Genomic DNA, 17,757 nt, shown 5'->3' with positions numbered 1-17,757 from the left:
AGGTCAGTGAGTGCGCTCAAATATATTCGTGGACAGACACTCAGACGTGTCATTATGCTCTACCTAAGCTGTCTGGTTTGGCAAAGCGTTGGTATCAAGGACTGCCATCCCTTTTATACACTTGGCCTCAGTGGGTTGAGAAGTTAAAACTAGCCTTTCCCTCAACTGAAAATTATGGCGATCTTTTGCAACGAATGCTTAATGTGCGTTGTAAAGTTGGACAACCACTAGACGTATACTATTACGAAAAAATGATATTGATAAATAAATGTGACGTAGCAGGCCGTAAGGCCGTAGGGTGTTTAGTTCACGGAATTGACGATAAGTTTGTTAGGATGAGTGCAAATTCGTGCCGTTTTGAGGAACCGGAACAATTATTCTCGTACTTACGCACGTTGTCTCAGAATGACAGTTATTTAATGTCACAAAAACGCAATAAACCTTGGAACAAAGATCCACGGCCTACTCAAAACGCCACGAATACAGCAACAAGTAACGAGCCAGTTAAACCAGAAATAGTTTGCTATAACTGTGGAGAGGTTGGTCACATTCGCACCAAATGTACAAAACCTATGAAGAAGTGTAGTGTTTGCCGCAGGGCGGGGCACGTGGCTACTGAGTGCCGTAATAGGACGACTTTAGGGTCATCAACCAATTCTAACAATAGCGGTTTGTTGCAACTGCCAGCTCCATCTGACAATAACGACGTAAGACGTATTGAAATAAATAACACTGAAACACCCGATGTTCAAACAGTAGAATCCGGAAGCGACAAGTACTATAAAGACGTTAAGCTTGAAGGCGTAGTTACGCCTGCTTTCATTGATTTCGGAAGTGCGCGCACTTTGATTAGGGAAAGTTACGCGAATGAAATATTTGGATCATGGCAACGCTCAAACAATTTGGCAAATTTAAGAGGTTTTGGTAATGGGATCGTGCGACCCCTAGGTATTGTCAACGGTACTCTAGTGGTAGATGAGGTAGATAATCCAGTCGATTTTATTGTCGTGCCTGACCACCACATGCCAAGTGAAATTATGATAGGCCGCACTTTTACAGAATTACCAAACATTGTGGTTATAAAAACTCCAAAAAATTTAACATTTTATAGAGCTCCAGGGGAGGGATGTGTTCTACCTAATACAAAATATACTCTAAATACAGCTGTTGATGTAACGGTTGCGGCGAGTTGTACCTCACCTATAGACGTGAGTACAACAACAAATTTTACTGGGTCCCTTTATATAGCTGCTTCATTTTGCAATTCACAGCAAAAAGATTACATAATTTTACCGGGATTGTATAGTTTTCGTGACAGTCACGGGTTCGTTATGATTTCAAATCTGGCTGCTGTGGAACTAAAGTTTGATAAAAATCAAGTATTAGCTAGAGGAAGTAGTTATGATGAAATTAATGAGCCAACAGTTAGGTTATTGTCAACCACAGATGAAATCGAGCAAGAATTACCAATAGAAGACGTCGTAATAGGGACGCAATTAAATGAAACTGAACGCGATGCATTCCATGCGCTTTTGTCGAAATACCGCGATTGTTTCGCATTAGACTTATCCGAATTAGGCAAAACTGATCTGGTCAAGATGGACATTAAACTTAAGGATGACAATCCTGTAGTTTATAATCCTTACCGTATGTCCCTCAAAGAAAAAGAGCAACTATCAATCATTATAGAAGATCTTCTTAAAAACGGAATTATCCGGGAAAGTTCATCATCTTATGCAAGTCCAGTGTTATTAGTTAGCAAGAAAAATGGACAAAAACGTTTATGTGTCGATTATCGGGCGTTGAACCGGAAAACACTTAAAGATAAATATCCACTGCCACGCATTGAGGATAAATTAGATTGTCTTGGTGGTAACAACTTCTTCACCAGCCTCGATTTAGCTAGCGGATATTACCAAGTACCAATGGCTCAGGGCAGTAAACACTTGACAGCGTTTGTCACCCCGGACGGCCTCTACGAGTTCAATAGAATGCCGTTCGGTTTGGCAAACGCTCCAAGTGTCTTCCAGCGCGCAATAAACTCGATGGTAAATGGTGTTGGGCAGAAACTGGTTCTTGCGTACATGGATGATCTTTTAGTACCGTCAAAATCTGTTGAAGAGGGTCTTGAAAAGCTTGAAAGGGTATTTAATATGCTTCGTAACGCTAAGCTAACGTTGAACTTAAAGAAATGCCGGTTTTTCCAAGAAAAAATAGAATATCTCGGCTATGAAATTTCTAAAGAGGGTGTTAGGCCGGGGTCATTCAAAATCGATGCCGTTAAAAAGTTTCCTACTCCAAAGAACGTACACGAGGTCCGCCAGTTTGTAGGATTAGCGAGTTACTTCCGTAAATTCGTTCGCAATTTCTCTGTAATAGCTAGACCTCTTACTGTTCTTACGAAAAAGAACGAGCCTTGGCGGTTCGAATCCGAACAATTAAAAGCGTTTAATCAATTGAAGGACATACTGGTCAGCAGACCCGTTTTGGCATTGTATGAACCGCATGCACGGTTAGAGGTTCACACGGATGCGAGCAAAATGGGACTTGGGGCCATTTTATTGCAGGATGCTGGTCGGGGACTCCAACCCATAGCATTTTATAGTAGGCAAACGTCGCCTGAGGAACAAAAATTCCACGCCTATGAGTTGGAGACCCTAGCAGTCATAACTGCTCTGAACCGATTTAGAGTTTATTTGTTGGGCTGCTCGTTTAAATTAGTAACGGATTGCCATGCAATTCGTAGTACCATGACTAAGAAAGACTTAGTCCCTAGAGTGGCGAGATGGTGGATGGCGATGCAAGAGTTTGATTTTGCTATAGAATATCGAGCGGGCACAAAGATGACTCATGTAGACGCCCTGAGTCGAAACGCTATTGCAGCAGATAATCCACCATGTCGCGATGATGATTGTCACGTCTTTCACATGGTGCAGAATCAAATGTCACAGTTGATGATAGGTGGCTACAAACTATTCAACAGGCTGATCCCGAATTACAAAGAATAGTACAAATTTTACAAGACCCTGAAACTAACACAACGGTAGATATTAAAAATAATTTTGTGTGTAAAAATGATAGGCTGTATCGTATGGTTAAAAAGGGTGAGGATGTGAGTTTGCTGTGGGTTGTTCCGAAATCAGTTAGATGGCAGATACTTAAAAGTCACCATGATGACGTTGGGCACTTTGGATATGAAAAGACTTATGAAAGAATTCGCAAGGTATATTGGTTCAAAAAGATGCGGCGGTTTGTCAAAAAATATTGTAATGCATGTTTACACTGCGCGTATAACAAAGTGCCCGGCGGCCCTAAAGAAGGCATGCTACATCCAATCCAAAAACCTGATAGACCGTTTCACACCTTACACGCAGATCATTGCGGTCCTTTCCCTGTGAGTAAACGTCGAAATGTATACATCCTAGCAATAATTGACGCATTTACCAAATTCATATATATAAAACCTGTCAAAAATTGTAAGACTAGCACCACCATAAATGTCTTTGAAGAATATTTCAGCATCTTTGCCGTACCGAGGCGTTTAATTACAGATAGGGGGACTAGTTTCACCAGTAACTCTTTTAAAAAATATATAAAAGATCAAGGGACTGTTCACATACTTAACGCGGTTGCTAGTCCTCGCGCAAATGGCCAGATTGAGCGCTACAATCGTTCCATTGTAGACGCACTTACATCAATGAATCATGGAAAACCTGATAATGAGTGGGACGTCTGTGTACCAAAAGTCCAATGGGGTCTTAACAATACCATCAATAAGGCCACTAATAAAACGCCGGCTCAACTATTATTTAGCTTAAGCCCCACAGGCAGTTCTGATGGGGTAATGAATGCGATAGTTTCCGAAGCTCAAGAGTATGAGAATCCTGATGTAATAAGGGCAGAGGCTAGTGAAAGGATGTGTATAGAACAAGAGAAACAAAAGGAGCGATTTGATAGTAAGAGAAAATGTCCACATAAATATAGTGTAGGTGACCTAGTGCGAATTGAAAGAGAAATAGGTAACCCAACTGGTCAAAGTAAGAAATTGCAACCTAAATGTAGCGGGCCTTATAAAATTACCAAAGTTTTAGGTAATGATAGGTATGAGGTTGAAGACACGCCTATTACTAAAAAGGTAGGAAAACCAATATACAAATCAGTATTTGCGGTAGATAAGATACACCCTTGGTTGGTTTTTGAAAATGATCCCATGGAGAGTGATTCTGACCCAGAAAGTATTAAAGTGTGAAGTAAATTATCTTAATTGATTATCACTTGGAAAAGTAATTGTATAACATAAATGGATAAACAAATTAATGATTACTTTGAAGTTTGTGTTACTTAATGATTAGGTAATGTAAATGTACTGTGTTGAATTAAATCTAGCCCTTGGTGGCGATACTAGCCCTGGTGGCGTTACTAGCCCTTGGTGGCGTTACTAGCCCTTGGTGGCGTTACTAGCCCTGGTGGCGTTACTAGCCTTTGGTGGCGATACTAGCCCTGGTGGCGTTATAAGCCCTTGGTGGCGATACTAGCCCTGGTGGCGTTACTAGCCCTTGGTGGCGTCACTAGCCCTGATGGCGTTGTTAGCCCGGAGTGGCGTCAATAGGTAAGGACAAGGTGTTTTATAATGAAAGTAAGTGCAGTGTGATTATCAGTTATCATTGATTTAAATTGATTGATTTGAAGTGCATAATGTTAATTATCTAGTAAATATTTATGATGAGATTGCTTAAGGATTGTATATGTTAAGAGATTAATATTTATTTATGATAACAATTGGTATGTATTGTTTTATGTATTCATAAATAATTAGTAACACGTACACGCGAGGACGCTTACGGTGTCAGAAAAGGCCGAATGTTAGCTAATGGTGGGTAACGAACAATGTAAACATTCAATTTCATGATTGACAGTTGAGGGTATAATTGAAAATCATTTAAGTTTAGTGATTAATTGCTTTTAATGTTTATGGATTATGATTGTACAAGTTTAGTTGAATATGTACTTTAATCTATTTAAATATTAGACTTAATTTGTATAAATACTTAGAAATATTTACAATAAAGTTAACATGCAAAGACTAATGCAAAATGTAGATCATTATAAAAATGTTTTATCTGGTTGGCAACATTGGTTGTCTTTGTTCAATTCATATCTATTCATTACTTACTGGTCGCTGATAAAAATAGCTTCTAAGTGTTGCAGAATAAATCATCAAGTAGTTAAAATATCAATTGTAGTGATTATTTACGATTCCTGTGGTTCCCGTAGTACGGTTCTCGTACATTCACGATTAAAATTTTTGTATTTGTGAATTTCAACGGCTTCTCTTACCAATCTTGGTATATAGTGGCGTTCTGTCGAAATGACCTTGGGACTATGCAACTCGATGTGTGGAATCCTGTGATTTGTTTGTGTAAAAAAACCAGTGATATCCGAATCAAACACGCGTAGTGACACCGTGAGTGTAGTGTGTTTGGACAGACCAACGAGTGTGAACGCGACCGGACCAACAAGTGTGAATGCGACCGTTGGTAACGTTGAAAGTGAACGCAGCCGACGCGCAAGAATGAGGGTAGACAGAGCGCTGTCTACACAACTTTGACACCCACCCGCTATCTTCAGTCACCCGTGAACATGATGCATGTAACTGCGTCGAAATATCGGGAGCTCACAAATAATACAAAAGGTAATCACGGTCTATATCCCGGTCAATATAAGTCTAGTGAAACTAACCGTGAATCATTCAAAACTCTTTATTTTTAGTTTTAAAGTGTGTAGACAGATGGCAGTGAATTTACTGGGGTTACATAATTTACTAAGACAGTACCGTATTCCAGGCAGAGGTATACGCCATTATTGAATGTGCGTCAATCAATCTGCAAAGCAACTACGGCAACCATACTATCTATATCCATTCGGATAGCCAGGCGGCACTCTTAGCCCTAACCTCTGATGTCACCACATCGAGGCTGGTTGAGAACTGCAGGCAATTATTGAACAACCTTGGAGCCAGGAACAAGGTTGTTCTACGTTGGGTCCCGGGGCATGCGGGTATCGTTGGAAACGAAAAGGCTGACGAACTCGCGCGAGCAGGGGCTAAGGGGAAGAACTACAGTCCTGAGCCGTTTTGTGGGATTCCAGAAGCCTAACGCGGCTCACCCTAAAGACCTACTGTCACTACAAAACCATTCAACTCTGGAGGGAAAAACCAGGTTTGAACCATTCCAAAGCGCTTATCAAGGCCTTCAGCAAAAAGGCGTCGTCGAGCGCCTTGGCGCTGCCTAGGAACCAACTGCGCAACTTGGTTAGGGTGCTTACCGGGCACTGCGGCCTAAATAAGCACATGCACACTATGGGGAAACGTGACATGGGGCGGTGCAGACTCTGTATGGAGGCAGAGGAGACGCCCCTACACATCCTCACAGAGTGCCCCTGCCTAATGCGCACTCGTGACTTGATCCTGGGTGGACATATATTGCGCCCGGAGGAGTTAAAGTCTCTCGAAACCAAAAAGATCCTGCAGCTGTTTGAAGTTTCAGGTTTGGATCGAGAGTTGTAGTAGGTGGCGATCACAATAGATCAGAGATGGTCGCAGTGATACATAGGCTCTGGAGCCTTACATAGCCCCTAGAAAAAGAAGAAGAAGAAGAAGACAGTACCACTCTAGTATAAGTTACTCTATGCTTATACCCTTAGACATTCATACTAGGAAGGTTTACGTTGTTTCATCGTACGATTGTAGCATTTTGTGCTTATCACTAGAATAACGTAATAAGATTGTTACTGCAATGCTCTGCCGCCAGAGTGCAGCACTAGCACATATTGTAAACCATAGATTAACTTATACATACTAAGTATGCCTTTAACAGTTTTTTGACAAGTTTTCATTATGACTTTGATGCATCAAGACGGTTTGTTTACAGAGAGTCTACCGCGAAACGCGAAAATCGAAAGTTCGTTATCTGCCTCTCTATCGGTCGAATATGCAAGAGTGATAGAAAGATATTCAATATATTAATAACGGGTCATTCACGTATTTTAAGTCGAAAAACGCTCGACATGTTAAACACACACACACACACACACACATGTTGTTTGTTATTAAAAGTGCCTCTCTAGGCAGATAACGAAATTTCGATTTTCATGTTTCGCGGTAGGCCCTTAGTTTGTGCTAGTAGCGCCCTCTACGCAGAGTTTTGCGTAATATTCCCTATTATAATCATTAGCCCAATTTTCGTCTTAATTTTATTAATGTCATACGAATTTGACTCGTAGGTGAGTGACTGGGGAGGTCTATTCGCGGCTCTACGGCGGCACGGCACGAAAAGGCTGGACTTGCGCAAGATGCTGTTACCGCAGAACGACGCCGTGTTTTGGGAACAGTTCGGAGAGCATGTCAAACAGTTGGACGCGTTAGAGAGGTATGACAACACATCACGTTAGAAGGACCAAATGTCCGGTTGGAAGACCCTAGACGGGGCTCTGGCACTGTTAGTATATCTACGGCGGCACGACACAAAAGGCCTGCGCAACATGTTGTTGAGAGGTTTTTAGAAAAAACGGTACTATTTACTTTTCTCGAAAAACTAACAACTTTTGGGTTATTTCGACTCAGAATCATGGTAACTATTGATTGAAACAAAAGAAAAAAGTGTCCCCAGTTTAGTCCCCGTGATTTCGAGTAGAAATAACCCAAAAGTTGATGGTTATTCGAAAAAAAGTTAATCGTACACTTAAAAGTGAAATTGCTCTGTTACCACATAACGATGTCGCTTTCTGGGAACCAAAAAATTTAACCAGTTCGTGACATTAGATACTATCCGGTTGGAAGAATCACCATGTTATTAGACGATATACTAGGACTGTTAGGAAGGCTTGATTTTTTAAGATGCTATTACCATTACCAGTTTTGGGACCACATTTTACAGCATTTAATAGTAGTTTATGTGACTGCTACATAATGAAAGGCATTAAAATACGAGTGTTTGTTTATGAAACGAACGAAGTGAATTTCATAAAAGGAACACACGAGTGTTTTAATGCCTAATTATGTACAGTTACATTGTTACATTTGTTCGAAATTTAAATGTCATTTCATTACTAAATCGATTTTGATATAATAATGAAGCTATTACAACATTTTCACAGAAAAGAAATTTGCTGTAAAGCAAACAATATTTACGGATTTTGAAGGCATCATAGAGGGTTTATCAAATTAAAATTAAAATGCATTTATTTCGAGTAACAGGGACTCATAATTACAATAATATTATATTACAATTTAAAAATTAGATTAGACAGAATAAATAATATTTACACACTATTCTAAAATACAATTCACAACACAACACGACAAAAAAAAATATACATTTTAAAACATGCCTGTCGCAGCAATGTCGTATGTAGGGACAGTCGACTCTGTCGGCAATCATGGCCAGTTTATGATATGTGTCTAAATAAAAGAACATATTATCCTATTGGAATAGTTATTTACGATACAAGTGCGGAAAAGAGGAAATTCGAAACGAGTGGCGATAAATTAAAACACGACCGCAGGGAGTGTTTTAAATCGACACGAGTTGCGAATTACCTATTCGCACGTGTATAGTACAGCGTTTTACAGTACATATGGCCCTTTAAACTTTTGACATGTGCACGAAAAGTGCTCTTTTACGCACTAGTGTGAGAAAGTAGTACCATGTGTACTGTAAAGATATTTTAGTATGTTAGTCTCTCGGAGCCCGGCTCACCGTAACGTAAACGAGACCCCCAGGATAGAGATGTGCCGCTGCCCGGCCAGCGCGGTGGAGGCGGTGTGCCGCGGCGCGTCGCACCTGCGCGCGCTGTCCGCGCTCGCCATCCGCTCCGCGCTGTTCGACCCCGCGCCGCTCGGCGCCTTGTCGCAGCTGAGGGAGCTGCGGCTCAAGAGCATGGCGGGCTTGTCGCTCACGAGGGATTTACAACCGTTGGCGGCGCTGACGAGGCTCACGCATCTTTCGCTCACCTCCATCAAGGTCAGTTTCGAGGGCACGGAAAACTAGAAAACGACTAACATGAACTTTGCGAACCTAATTTGAAAATATGTTTACATATCGTCAATTTTGTATCTATTTATCCATTTGGCAGTTTTCAGTCGTGCATTTTACTGAGCCGACGTTAAAATAATTGGAAGATGTTATTAGTTATTTAAAATTCAAGTAGTATGTATATAATTTTATATACAGAATAAAAAAAACACAATCCAATATTTTTTTGTTCCCTAGTTGTAATTTCATAGTTCTTTGACGCCGCACACTTGAAACGCTAAAATCATGTTACTAAGTTAAAATATAATTCCACAGGAACTAGGTTGGTGCGCGTGCGACGTAGTAGGACAACTCCCGCAACTCGAGTCGCTCGAGCTCGGCGAGTGCAGTTTTCGCGCCGAGTTCGCGCTCGTGCTGGGCAAGCTGACGCGCCTAAAGCGGCTGCGTCTAGAACGGGGCACCGCTCAATGTGCGGCCCCGGCTTTACTGCGAGCGGTGGCGCTACTGCCTAATCTTACTAGCTTGGAACTAGTCAATTTCGACGTCAAGGTGAGTTTAATGTCCTCACGTAAATTAACAGCGCCGTTTGTTATTTACCGCAGCATCTTGGTCGAATTAGTTCTTTAATTTACCACGCATGGCTCTGCACATCAAAACTATGAAAACCGCTGGAGTGTCCATCAAATCTGAAGTTCGTTGGACTGTTTCTTTTCAAAAAACATTTCCTTCACAACTTAGCTAGACAGAGCCCCGCTTCGCGGGGCTCCTATTTCTGGACGGTGTGCCCTTCAAGCATCTGAAGCTACCAAACGAACCTAACCTACCTAATGATTTAGTGTGACGTCCGTGAAAACATTACACTTTGGGGAAAAAAGCGTATGTTAGGTTCGTTAGGTAGCTTCAGATGCCCGAAGGCAAACCGCCCAGAAGCGCGTACCTGGGCCTAGTCAGCTGCTCAACTCAGAATAAAACCAAATATATTCGTTACAGGTCGGTTTTGACGACGCGCTGGCCGAATGCAAAAACATACAGAGGCTGCTTATCATACCCACGTACGTCTCGCAGTCCGCCACCACTAATAAACAGGTAAGATAAATCACATAATTTATTACTAAAGCCTGACAAGATTCTATTTAGCCCGGAGATTATTAGAGGTTTGCTTTGAACCATATACGGTGCACGGATAGTAAATTTGTTAACATTAATCCTTATCTTGAATATCGAAACTCAATGAGATCATAAGTGAACTCTTTTGTTCAGGTGCTAAGCGGCGTGCTGAGTCTCAAAGACACGCTAACCCATCTAATGTGGGGCGTCACCATCGAGCTGCTCCGCGTGACGGAGCTGTTCATCGACCAGTGCGAGCAGGGCGCCGAGCGTCGCCGCGACGTCGGCGAGTGCATCCCCGTGCTCAAGCCCGTCCCCGGCTGCAGGCTGCCCCCCGACAACGCCAAGCAGGAGCCCCGCACACCCCCGCAGGTATACAGTAGTGCATCCCCGTGCTCAAGCCCGTCCCCGGCTGCAGGCTGCCCCCCGACAACGCCAAGCAGGAGCCCCGCACACCCCCGCAGGTATACAGTAGTGCATCCCCGTGCTCAAGCCCGTCCCCGGCTGCAGGCTGCCCCCCGACAACGCCAAGCAGGAGCCCCGCACACCCCCGCAGGTATACAGTAGTGCATCCCCGTGCTCAAGCCCGTCCCGGGCTGCAGGCTGCCCCCCGACAACGCCAAGCAGGAGCCCCGCACACCCCCGCAGGTATACAGTAGTGCATCCCCGTGCTCAAGCCCGTCCCCGGCTGCAGGCTGCCCCCCGACAACGCCAAGCAGGAGCCCCGCACACCCCCGCAGGTATACAGTAGTGCATCCCCGTGCTCAAGCCCGTCCCCGGCTGCAGGCTGCCCCCCGACAACGCCAAGCAGGAGCCCCGCACACCCCCGCAGGTATACAGTAGTGCATCCCCGTGCTCAAGCCCGTCCCCGGCTGCAGGCTGCCCCCCGACAACGCCAAGCAGGAGCCCCGCACACCCCCGCAGGTATACAGTAGTGCATCCCCGTGCTCAAGCCCGTCCCGGGCTGCAGGCTGCCCCCCGACAACGCCAAGCAGGAGCCCCGCACACCCCCGCAGGTATACAGTAGTGCATCCCCGTGCTCAAGCCCGTCCCCGGCTGCAGGCTGCCCCCCGACAACGCCAAGCAGGAGCCCCGCACACCCCCGCAGGTATACAGTAGTGCATCCCCGTGCTCAAGCCCGTCCCGGGCTGCAGGCTGCCCCCCGACAACGCCAAGCAGGAGCCCCGCACACCCCCGCAGGTATACAGTAGTGCATCCCCATGCTCAAGCCCGTCCCGGGCTGCAGGCTGCCCTCCGACAACGCCAAGCAGGAGCCCCGCACACCCCCGCAGGTATACAGTAGTGCATCCCCGTGCTCAAGCCCGTCCCGGGCTGCAGGCTGCCCCCCGACAACGCCAAGCAGGAGCCCCGCACACCCCCGCAGGTATACAGTAGTGCATCCCCGTGCTCAAGCCCGTCCCGGGCTGCAGGCTGCCCCCCGACAACGCCAAGCAGGAGCCCCGCACACCCCCGCAGGTATACAGTAGTGCATCCCCGTGCTCAAGCCCGTCCCGGGCTGCAGGCTGCCCCCCGACAACGCCAAGCAGGAGCCCCGCACACCCCCGCAGGTATACAGTAGTGCATCCCCGTGCTCAAGCCCGTCCCCGGCTGCAGGTTGCCCCCCGACAACGCCAAGCAGGAGCCCCGCACACCCCCGCAGGTATACAGTAGTGCATCCCCGTGCTCAAGCCCGTAAAAATAAATCTGTCATGCTACAACAGGGAAGGCTAAATAAAGCTTAGGCCTGATTTCCTCCTACGCTGAAGTCGATCGCTGACGTCGGTTGAGCGTTCCGTCGGATGAAAAATTTGCCGCGGACGTCAGCGTCGTGTGCGGGGGCCCATACGTACGCTCGACCGACGTCAGCAACCGATGTCAGCGTAGGAGGAAATCAAGCCTTATGAATATTTATGTTCTGCAGGTGGAGATCCTCCCGCTGCCGACGCTGCAGCGGCTGCTGTCGGCGCAGCTGCCCAACACCAAGCTGAAGCTGCTCCGCATACCGTTCCACGCCACGTGGCGCCAGTCGCTCGCGGACTTCCAGTAGCCGACGTGCCCGGTGCCCGCGTACTACGTCTGATGCTACATTCACACGCTGCGCAAGTCTCGACAAGCATCCGCAAAGGAGGGTGCTTTGGATTGCAAGAGCTTGTAGCCGCTCCATGCCAGTGGCATAATGTAGCATAAGGTATCAGTGTACCAGATTACTGTAATCGACAAAATCTACACCTATATATTTCATATTTTCAGAGGAATTGGGTGTTGTTGGTTCCACACTCGCTTGCTAAGCTGGCACAGAGTTAGCTACATATACGGAATACGTCACTAAAAGGCAGAGGGAATATATTTCCCATCTGATTTTGAACTTTACTTCAAAGTGATAGGGTTCATTTTTGAATAATTTCTGCCTTATAGAGGGTTAATAAAATTCTCTAAGATGAATCTGTAAATCGATACTAAGATACGTTACAGTAAGGTCATGTTTTCAACTCATTGAACTGGGTTTTTCAAGAGTATGGTGCAAATTTTTAAAAGCGCCAAAACAAAATACGAAACCAATGAATGGAAGAGTTTAAATTGTATGTCTAAATCTAAGGAAACCCTGCATCCGTTTCTTACCTTATTCGTAGAGTAAAAACACTTAATTTTAAAGGTCGGCAACGCATTAGTGACACTCTTCATTTGCATTATAAATGAGGTGTCTTTTCAAAAGGGCTTATTTTTGTATGATGTTCATAGAGAAATAAGCCCTTTTGAAAAAACTCTCCTCAAATATTATAACCTTCAAATGAAAGTGTCACATAATTTTTAAGAAATCTTTTGTTTCTACCATTGACATTGAAAATCCCATTGTATACATATATGTTTTGACATTTTATTATATTTCTTGACGCATATATTTAGTTCGAATGCCTACATAATAGCACATTATGCACAAATGCTCTAATGTGCGAGACAGACATACAACACGGAGATTTAACAAAAAACATATCTGTACTGTAAACGATAGGGTAAACTCTACTAATCTTGCCCCCATTCAATTATTAAACCTTTGTTAAAGTAGCTGTGGTAATTGTCCTACTAATATATAGGCCCTTGACTAGATTTTAATCTACCAATTATTGGATAGTTTACCCTAAAAATCTACAAGTGGATTTCTATTTCACATGCCAAAATGTAGCAATACAAAAGATCTTTTGAGGCTAATAAGTACTTTTAAAATCGATCCAATATACACTTCCTTTGCCTATACTATAACACTGTTACAACTGTTTTAGGCATTTTCCTATATAAACCAATATCTAGATTCAATTGATAGTTGAATGTATTCAAGAGGATTTATTAGCATATTTAAATAATAACTTCGCCGTAAAGTAAATAATTCAGGAAATTTACCCACTTAGATAGCTTGACTTCCAAAAACCTGACTAGGTTCAGTATTTATTAAATTTGAAATTGATCAATCAATTTGCGTCAATTTTATCGTCAAAATTTTACTACTATATTTGGATGTAACTTCTATAACGTGGTTTAAGACGATATACTTAGTATGAACAGAACGCCCTCTAAAAATAAGGGTTTCTTAAGAAGAAATAGTTATAATTTCAATCAAAAACGGTTGATCGATACATTTTAATGGAATAATGTTTGTTAGCGTTTAATGGTCTGTTCTTATAAGGAATGTAAATATAACGGTAGGTATTAGAAAACGTTCAGTGCCTACAGAGTGTTCTTGGCCAATCAAAGACGGATAGTGTATCAATATGTTGTGTTTAATATTAATTTCAAACATATAATTATAATATAGGCCTTGATGATATATAAATAGTTGTTAGGGATAATTTGGAAAGATTATGTTATAACATATTTTATTATATAGTATATCATGTATGGAAAGTACAAGATGCGGTGATCGGAAGTCACATATTTTTGTAAACATGCAACGGATTAAAGATGATCTCAGTTGCCACGCGTATTTGTATGCACTTATTTACTGTAATAGCCTCCTAAGGCTGAAGGTCCTACCCATAGGACTTAATAAGTTCGATGAAATTTAAATTATTGGCAATCGGAAAGTTGCATTTGTTTTATTTCTTTCGATTTTCGAACAAAACAAAATCAACTTTATTTCTTACACTATTATGGGTTCAAATTTCACTGGCAAATATTAATTTTTTGTTGTATTGCTGGGCCTTAGGAGGTTATGCTTCATTTACACGCTTGGCCAGTCTCGACAAGCATCCACAGTGTGTGAACGGGTGTGTTGGGCTGATCTTGCAAGAGCTTGTCGCCGATCCGGGCTAGAGTCTGTTTTTGAACGCAGCTCGCAGTTCAAAAGGGAATTACTACATAAGTGCGACCACGAGTGTGCGATGCACGATTGTGCGACATATTTTTAGGGTTCCGTACCCAAAGGGTAAAAACGGGACCCTATTACTAAGACTCCGCTGTCCGTCTGTCCGTCCGTCTGTCACCAGGCTGTATCTCATGAACCGTGATAGCTAGACAGTTGAAATTTTCACAGATGATGTATTTCTGTTGCCGCTATAACAACAAATACTAAAAACAGAATAATATAAATATTTAAATGGAGCTCCCATACAACAAACGTGATTTTTTTGCTGTTTTTTTTCCGTAATGGTACGGAACCCTTCGTGCGCGAGTCCGACTCGCACTTGGCCGGTTTTTTAATTTTCTTTTAACGACACTTCAATTCTGCGATATGTCATTTGTGCGAAAAATTATTATGCGATGCACGACTATACGATTTGTCGTTTGTGCGAAATATTTGCGTTTTAACCGTAGTCCCATTTTCCAAAAACTTTTTTTATAACAACTAGGCGGAGCCCCGCGAACCTATTTCTGGGCGGTTTGCCCTTCGGGCATCTGAAGCTACCTTACGAACCTAACCTACCTACCTACCTACCTACGCTTTTTTGCTTTAGAAGTATTGTCGAGCCGTATATGTCGCACAATTTAACTTTGTTCAAATATACTGCCGGACTATAGTTTCGTCCAATAGTGATATGTCGCTCACTTCGCAGAATTGCAGTGTCGTTAAAAGAAATATGTCGCACAATCGTGCATCGCACACCCGTGGTCGCACTTATGTTACAGACCCGATCAAAAGAATACAATACAACCTGTCTGGAATACAATAATGCACTTGACTTATATTGACCGGGATATAGACCGTGATTACCTTTTGTATTATTTGTGAGCTCCCGATATTTCGACGCAGTTACATGCATCATGTTCACGGGTGACTGAAAAGGTGATAATACAAAAGGTAATCACGGTCTATATCCCGGTCAATATAAGTCTAGTGAAACTAACCGTGAATCATTCAAAACTCTAAGAACTGCTTGCACTTGCAAGCGTCTGTACGTGTACAGGTTTGGAGCTCATAGACCACCAAGTCTCGTCAAGTGTGTAAGTGTAGCATTAAATAGTGGAATAGGTATTTGAATTTGCACGCTCAAAATTAAAATAAACCTATTCCGGTCTTTGTCTATTAGTAAACAAAATCATCTGACATATGTATAAATTATGATTCACATTATTAACAGTGGGCTTTGTCGTTTAGCTTGATTTTCCGAAAGAATGTAAATTATGATCATCTGACATTGTCTCAAAATGAAACATTTAGTTCTGTTGACGATCCGCCACTGATAATTGTGATGATACATATCAAAATTGTTCAAGTCCATCCAAAGTGGCAACAGGATTTATATATGACAAAATGAAATAAATGTCAGAAATACAGTCAAGTGTAAAAATATGTTTAAATTCGAATATGGGTGTAGACAACTTACTCAAAAATATGTCCCATAGTTCTTATGTCGCAGACGTAAGAGCTATGAGACATATTTTTAAGATGATTTGTGCACCCATATTTTTACACTTTACTATACCTACCACATTATAAGTAATTGAGTAATTTTGGTATGTATTGGAACAATTAGTAAAATTTGTGTCTCGATATTTATACCTTGTATTGTTTTCAAGTGGAATCGTAAAACAGCGCTTGTATCGATTGGATTATAATATAATACGTGGCATGAGCACACAATTCAATAATATGCCTGTAACTTGCATTCCCTTGAACATAAAATACAAACTAAAAATTATAAATTGAATATGCGTGACACGATCGGTTATGTTTATGTTAATTTCAAATGTAGACCAATAAATATAGAATAAATATGTTTTTCGACTTCGCCATGACCCAAAAAGCATAGCTTTTCAAATTGTAATTTTAGGCTGTAAAGTCTATTTGTTTATTTTATAATCTCTTTTGGTGGCTCGTATGAAGTTGTACTGTCTCGACCTCGTGTCGTTGTAGCAATTAACTTAAAACGCCGATTTGTACTAAAACGACCAAATTTGTGCAACCGGTTCATATTATAAATCCAAAGCTTGGAGAGATCTTTCACTAGCGTCTTTTGAGCGTCGCCGTCTAGTCAGCGCTATGGAAAATGGCGTCACTGCGCAGTTGCGCCGACATTGCGTCGAGCAGCAGCCATAGAGTTGACTTGACGCTGACGCTCGGGAGACGCTAGTGGGGGGGGGGTGTCTCAGGTGTTATATTCAGTCATAGCTTTGGCGTTGTCAGTGTTGAATAAGATACGAGGTCGAGACGTCGGTTGACAGATCGCTGGGTATGTGTAAATCGTGGGCCCGCAGTGGCGGCGTCCTTGTTTGTAGGTTATCGTAGTGTAAAGACGACTTTGCGTAAGCATGGGCGACTGGTAAATAAATGGTTGCCGTGAAATAATGTTTTATTTGACAACCTTTCCACATACATTTTCTACTAAGCTACCTATATTTGCAGCGGACGAATTTACACAATATATGGATGTCACTTTATTGCACTTTAACATCGTTTATTCAATTGAACAAGATCCTCATAGAGAACATTTTATAAAGTAGTCCATCTTCACACAATCTGACCCTACTGATGTTACGTCGGAAAGTTTCCGAAATTGCGAAACTTCTCACATTTTTGTATGGGGATCGAAATATTCCGTTTCAAAAATGACAGTTTCCTTAATTTCCTACAAAATATTCCAGACCTTTTTCAGGAAACTTTCTACTCTCACATCTGTATAGATAAATGATTGTCACCTACAAAAAAATGTTCGCTATGGCCTGTCATCCTAAACAGATTACTGTCACTTGTCTGCACTGTGTTACTAACAGATTACTTAGGTTATCCTATAACCGGCCACAACGCAGCGTCGCTCCTGCATTCCTCTACTTGTGTTCGTGCAATAAATTATTTCTAAAATTGTATTATAATAAGTATCAGTGAAAAGCGACGGGCTTCAATTTTTAACATAGGAATCGAGATTGAAATTGCTCAAAGAAAGAAAAACCAATAAACACTTCGCTAATAGCCGATGATTGTGGATATCCCAGGATCTGCACCAAGCCGAAAACCTCGAGGAACTTGACTGGGAGATTTAAGGAACAGATAAAATGTTGCCACTTGAAGGTTCAGTCGTACGTGAGCGAGACTAAGTCACATACTTATCATAAGCTTGACTAAGCGTAATGTTGAAATTAGATAATAGTTGGAATTCACGGCTTAGTACTGTCATCTAGTGAAAGAAAA

The 17,757-nt window shown here is 42.4% G+C and overlaps 1 protein-coding gene across 1 annotated transcript in view; it reads left to right on the top strand.

The window, feature by feature from the left end:
* The window catches only part of LOC134751271 (nascent polypeptide-associated complex subunit alpha, muscle-specific form-like), a 39,086-nt gene extending 22,169 nt beyond the window's left edge, over nucleotides 1–16,917 (top strand). The window contains exons 15-20 of the mRNA XM_063686653.1: nucleotides 7,282–7,427; nucleotides 8,780–9,020; nucleotides 9,348–9,581; nucleotides 10,023–10,118; nucleotides 10,293–10,511; nucleotides 12,061–16,917. Coding sequence (XP_063542723.1) covers nucleotides 7,282–7,427; nucleotides 8,780–9,020; nucleotides 9,348–9,581; nucleotides 10,023–10,118; nucleotides 10,293–10,511; nucleotides 12,061–12,186 — 1,062 coding nt within the window. The 3' untranslated portion in view covers nucleotides 12,187–16,917. The remainder of the gene's footprint in view (nucleotides 1–7,281; nucleotides 7,428–8,779; nucleotides 9,021–9,347; nucleotides 9,582–10,022; nucleotides 10,119–10,292; nucleotides 10,512–12,060) is intronic.
* Nucleotides 16,918–17,757: the final 840 nt, after the last annotated feature.

This window comes from Cydia strobilella, chromosome 21 (assembly GCF_947568885.1).
Source record: "Cydia strobilella chromosome 21, ilCydStro3.1, whole genome shotgun sequence".
NCBI lineage: Eukaryota > Metazoa > Arthropoda > Insecta > Lepidoptera > Tortricidae > Cydia > Cydia strobilella.
Note: the sequence above shows the minus strand (reverse complement) of the source record. Positions and strands in the feature narration are given on the sequence as shown.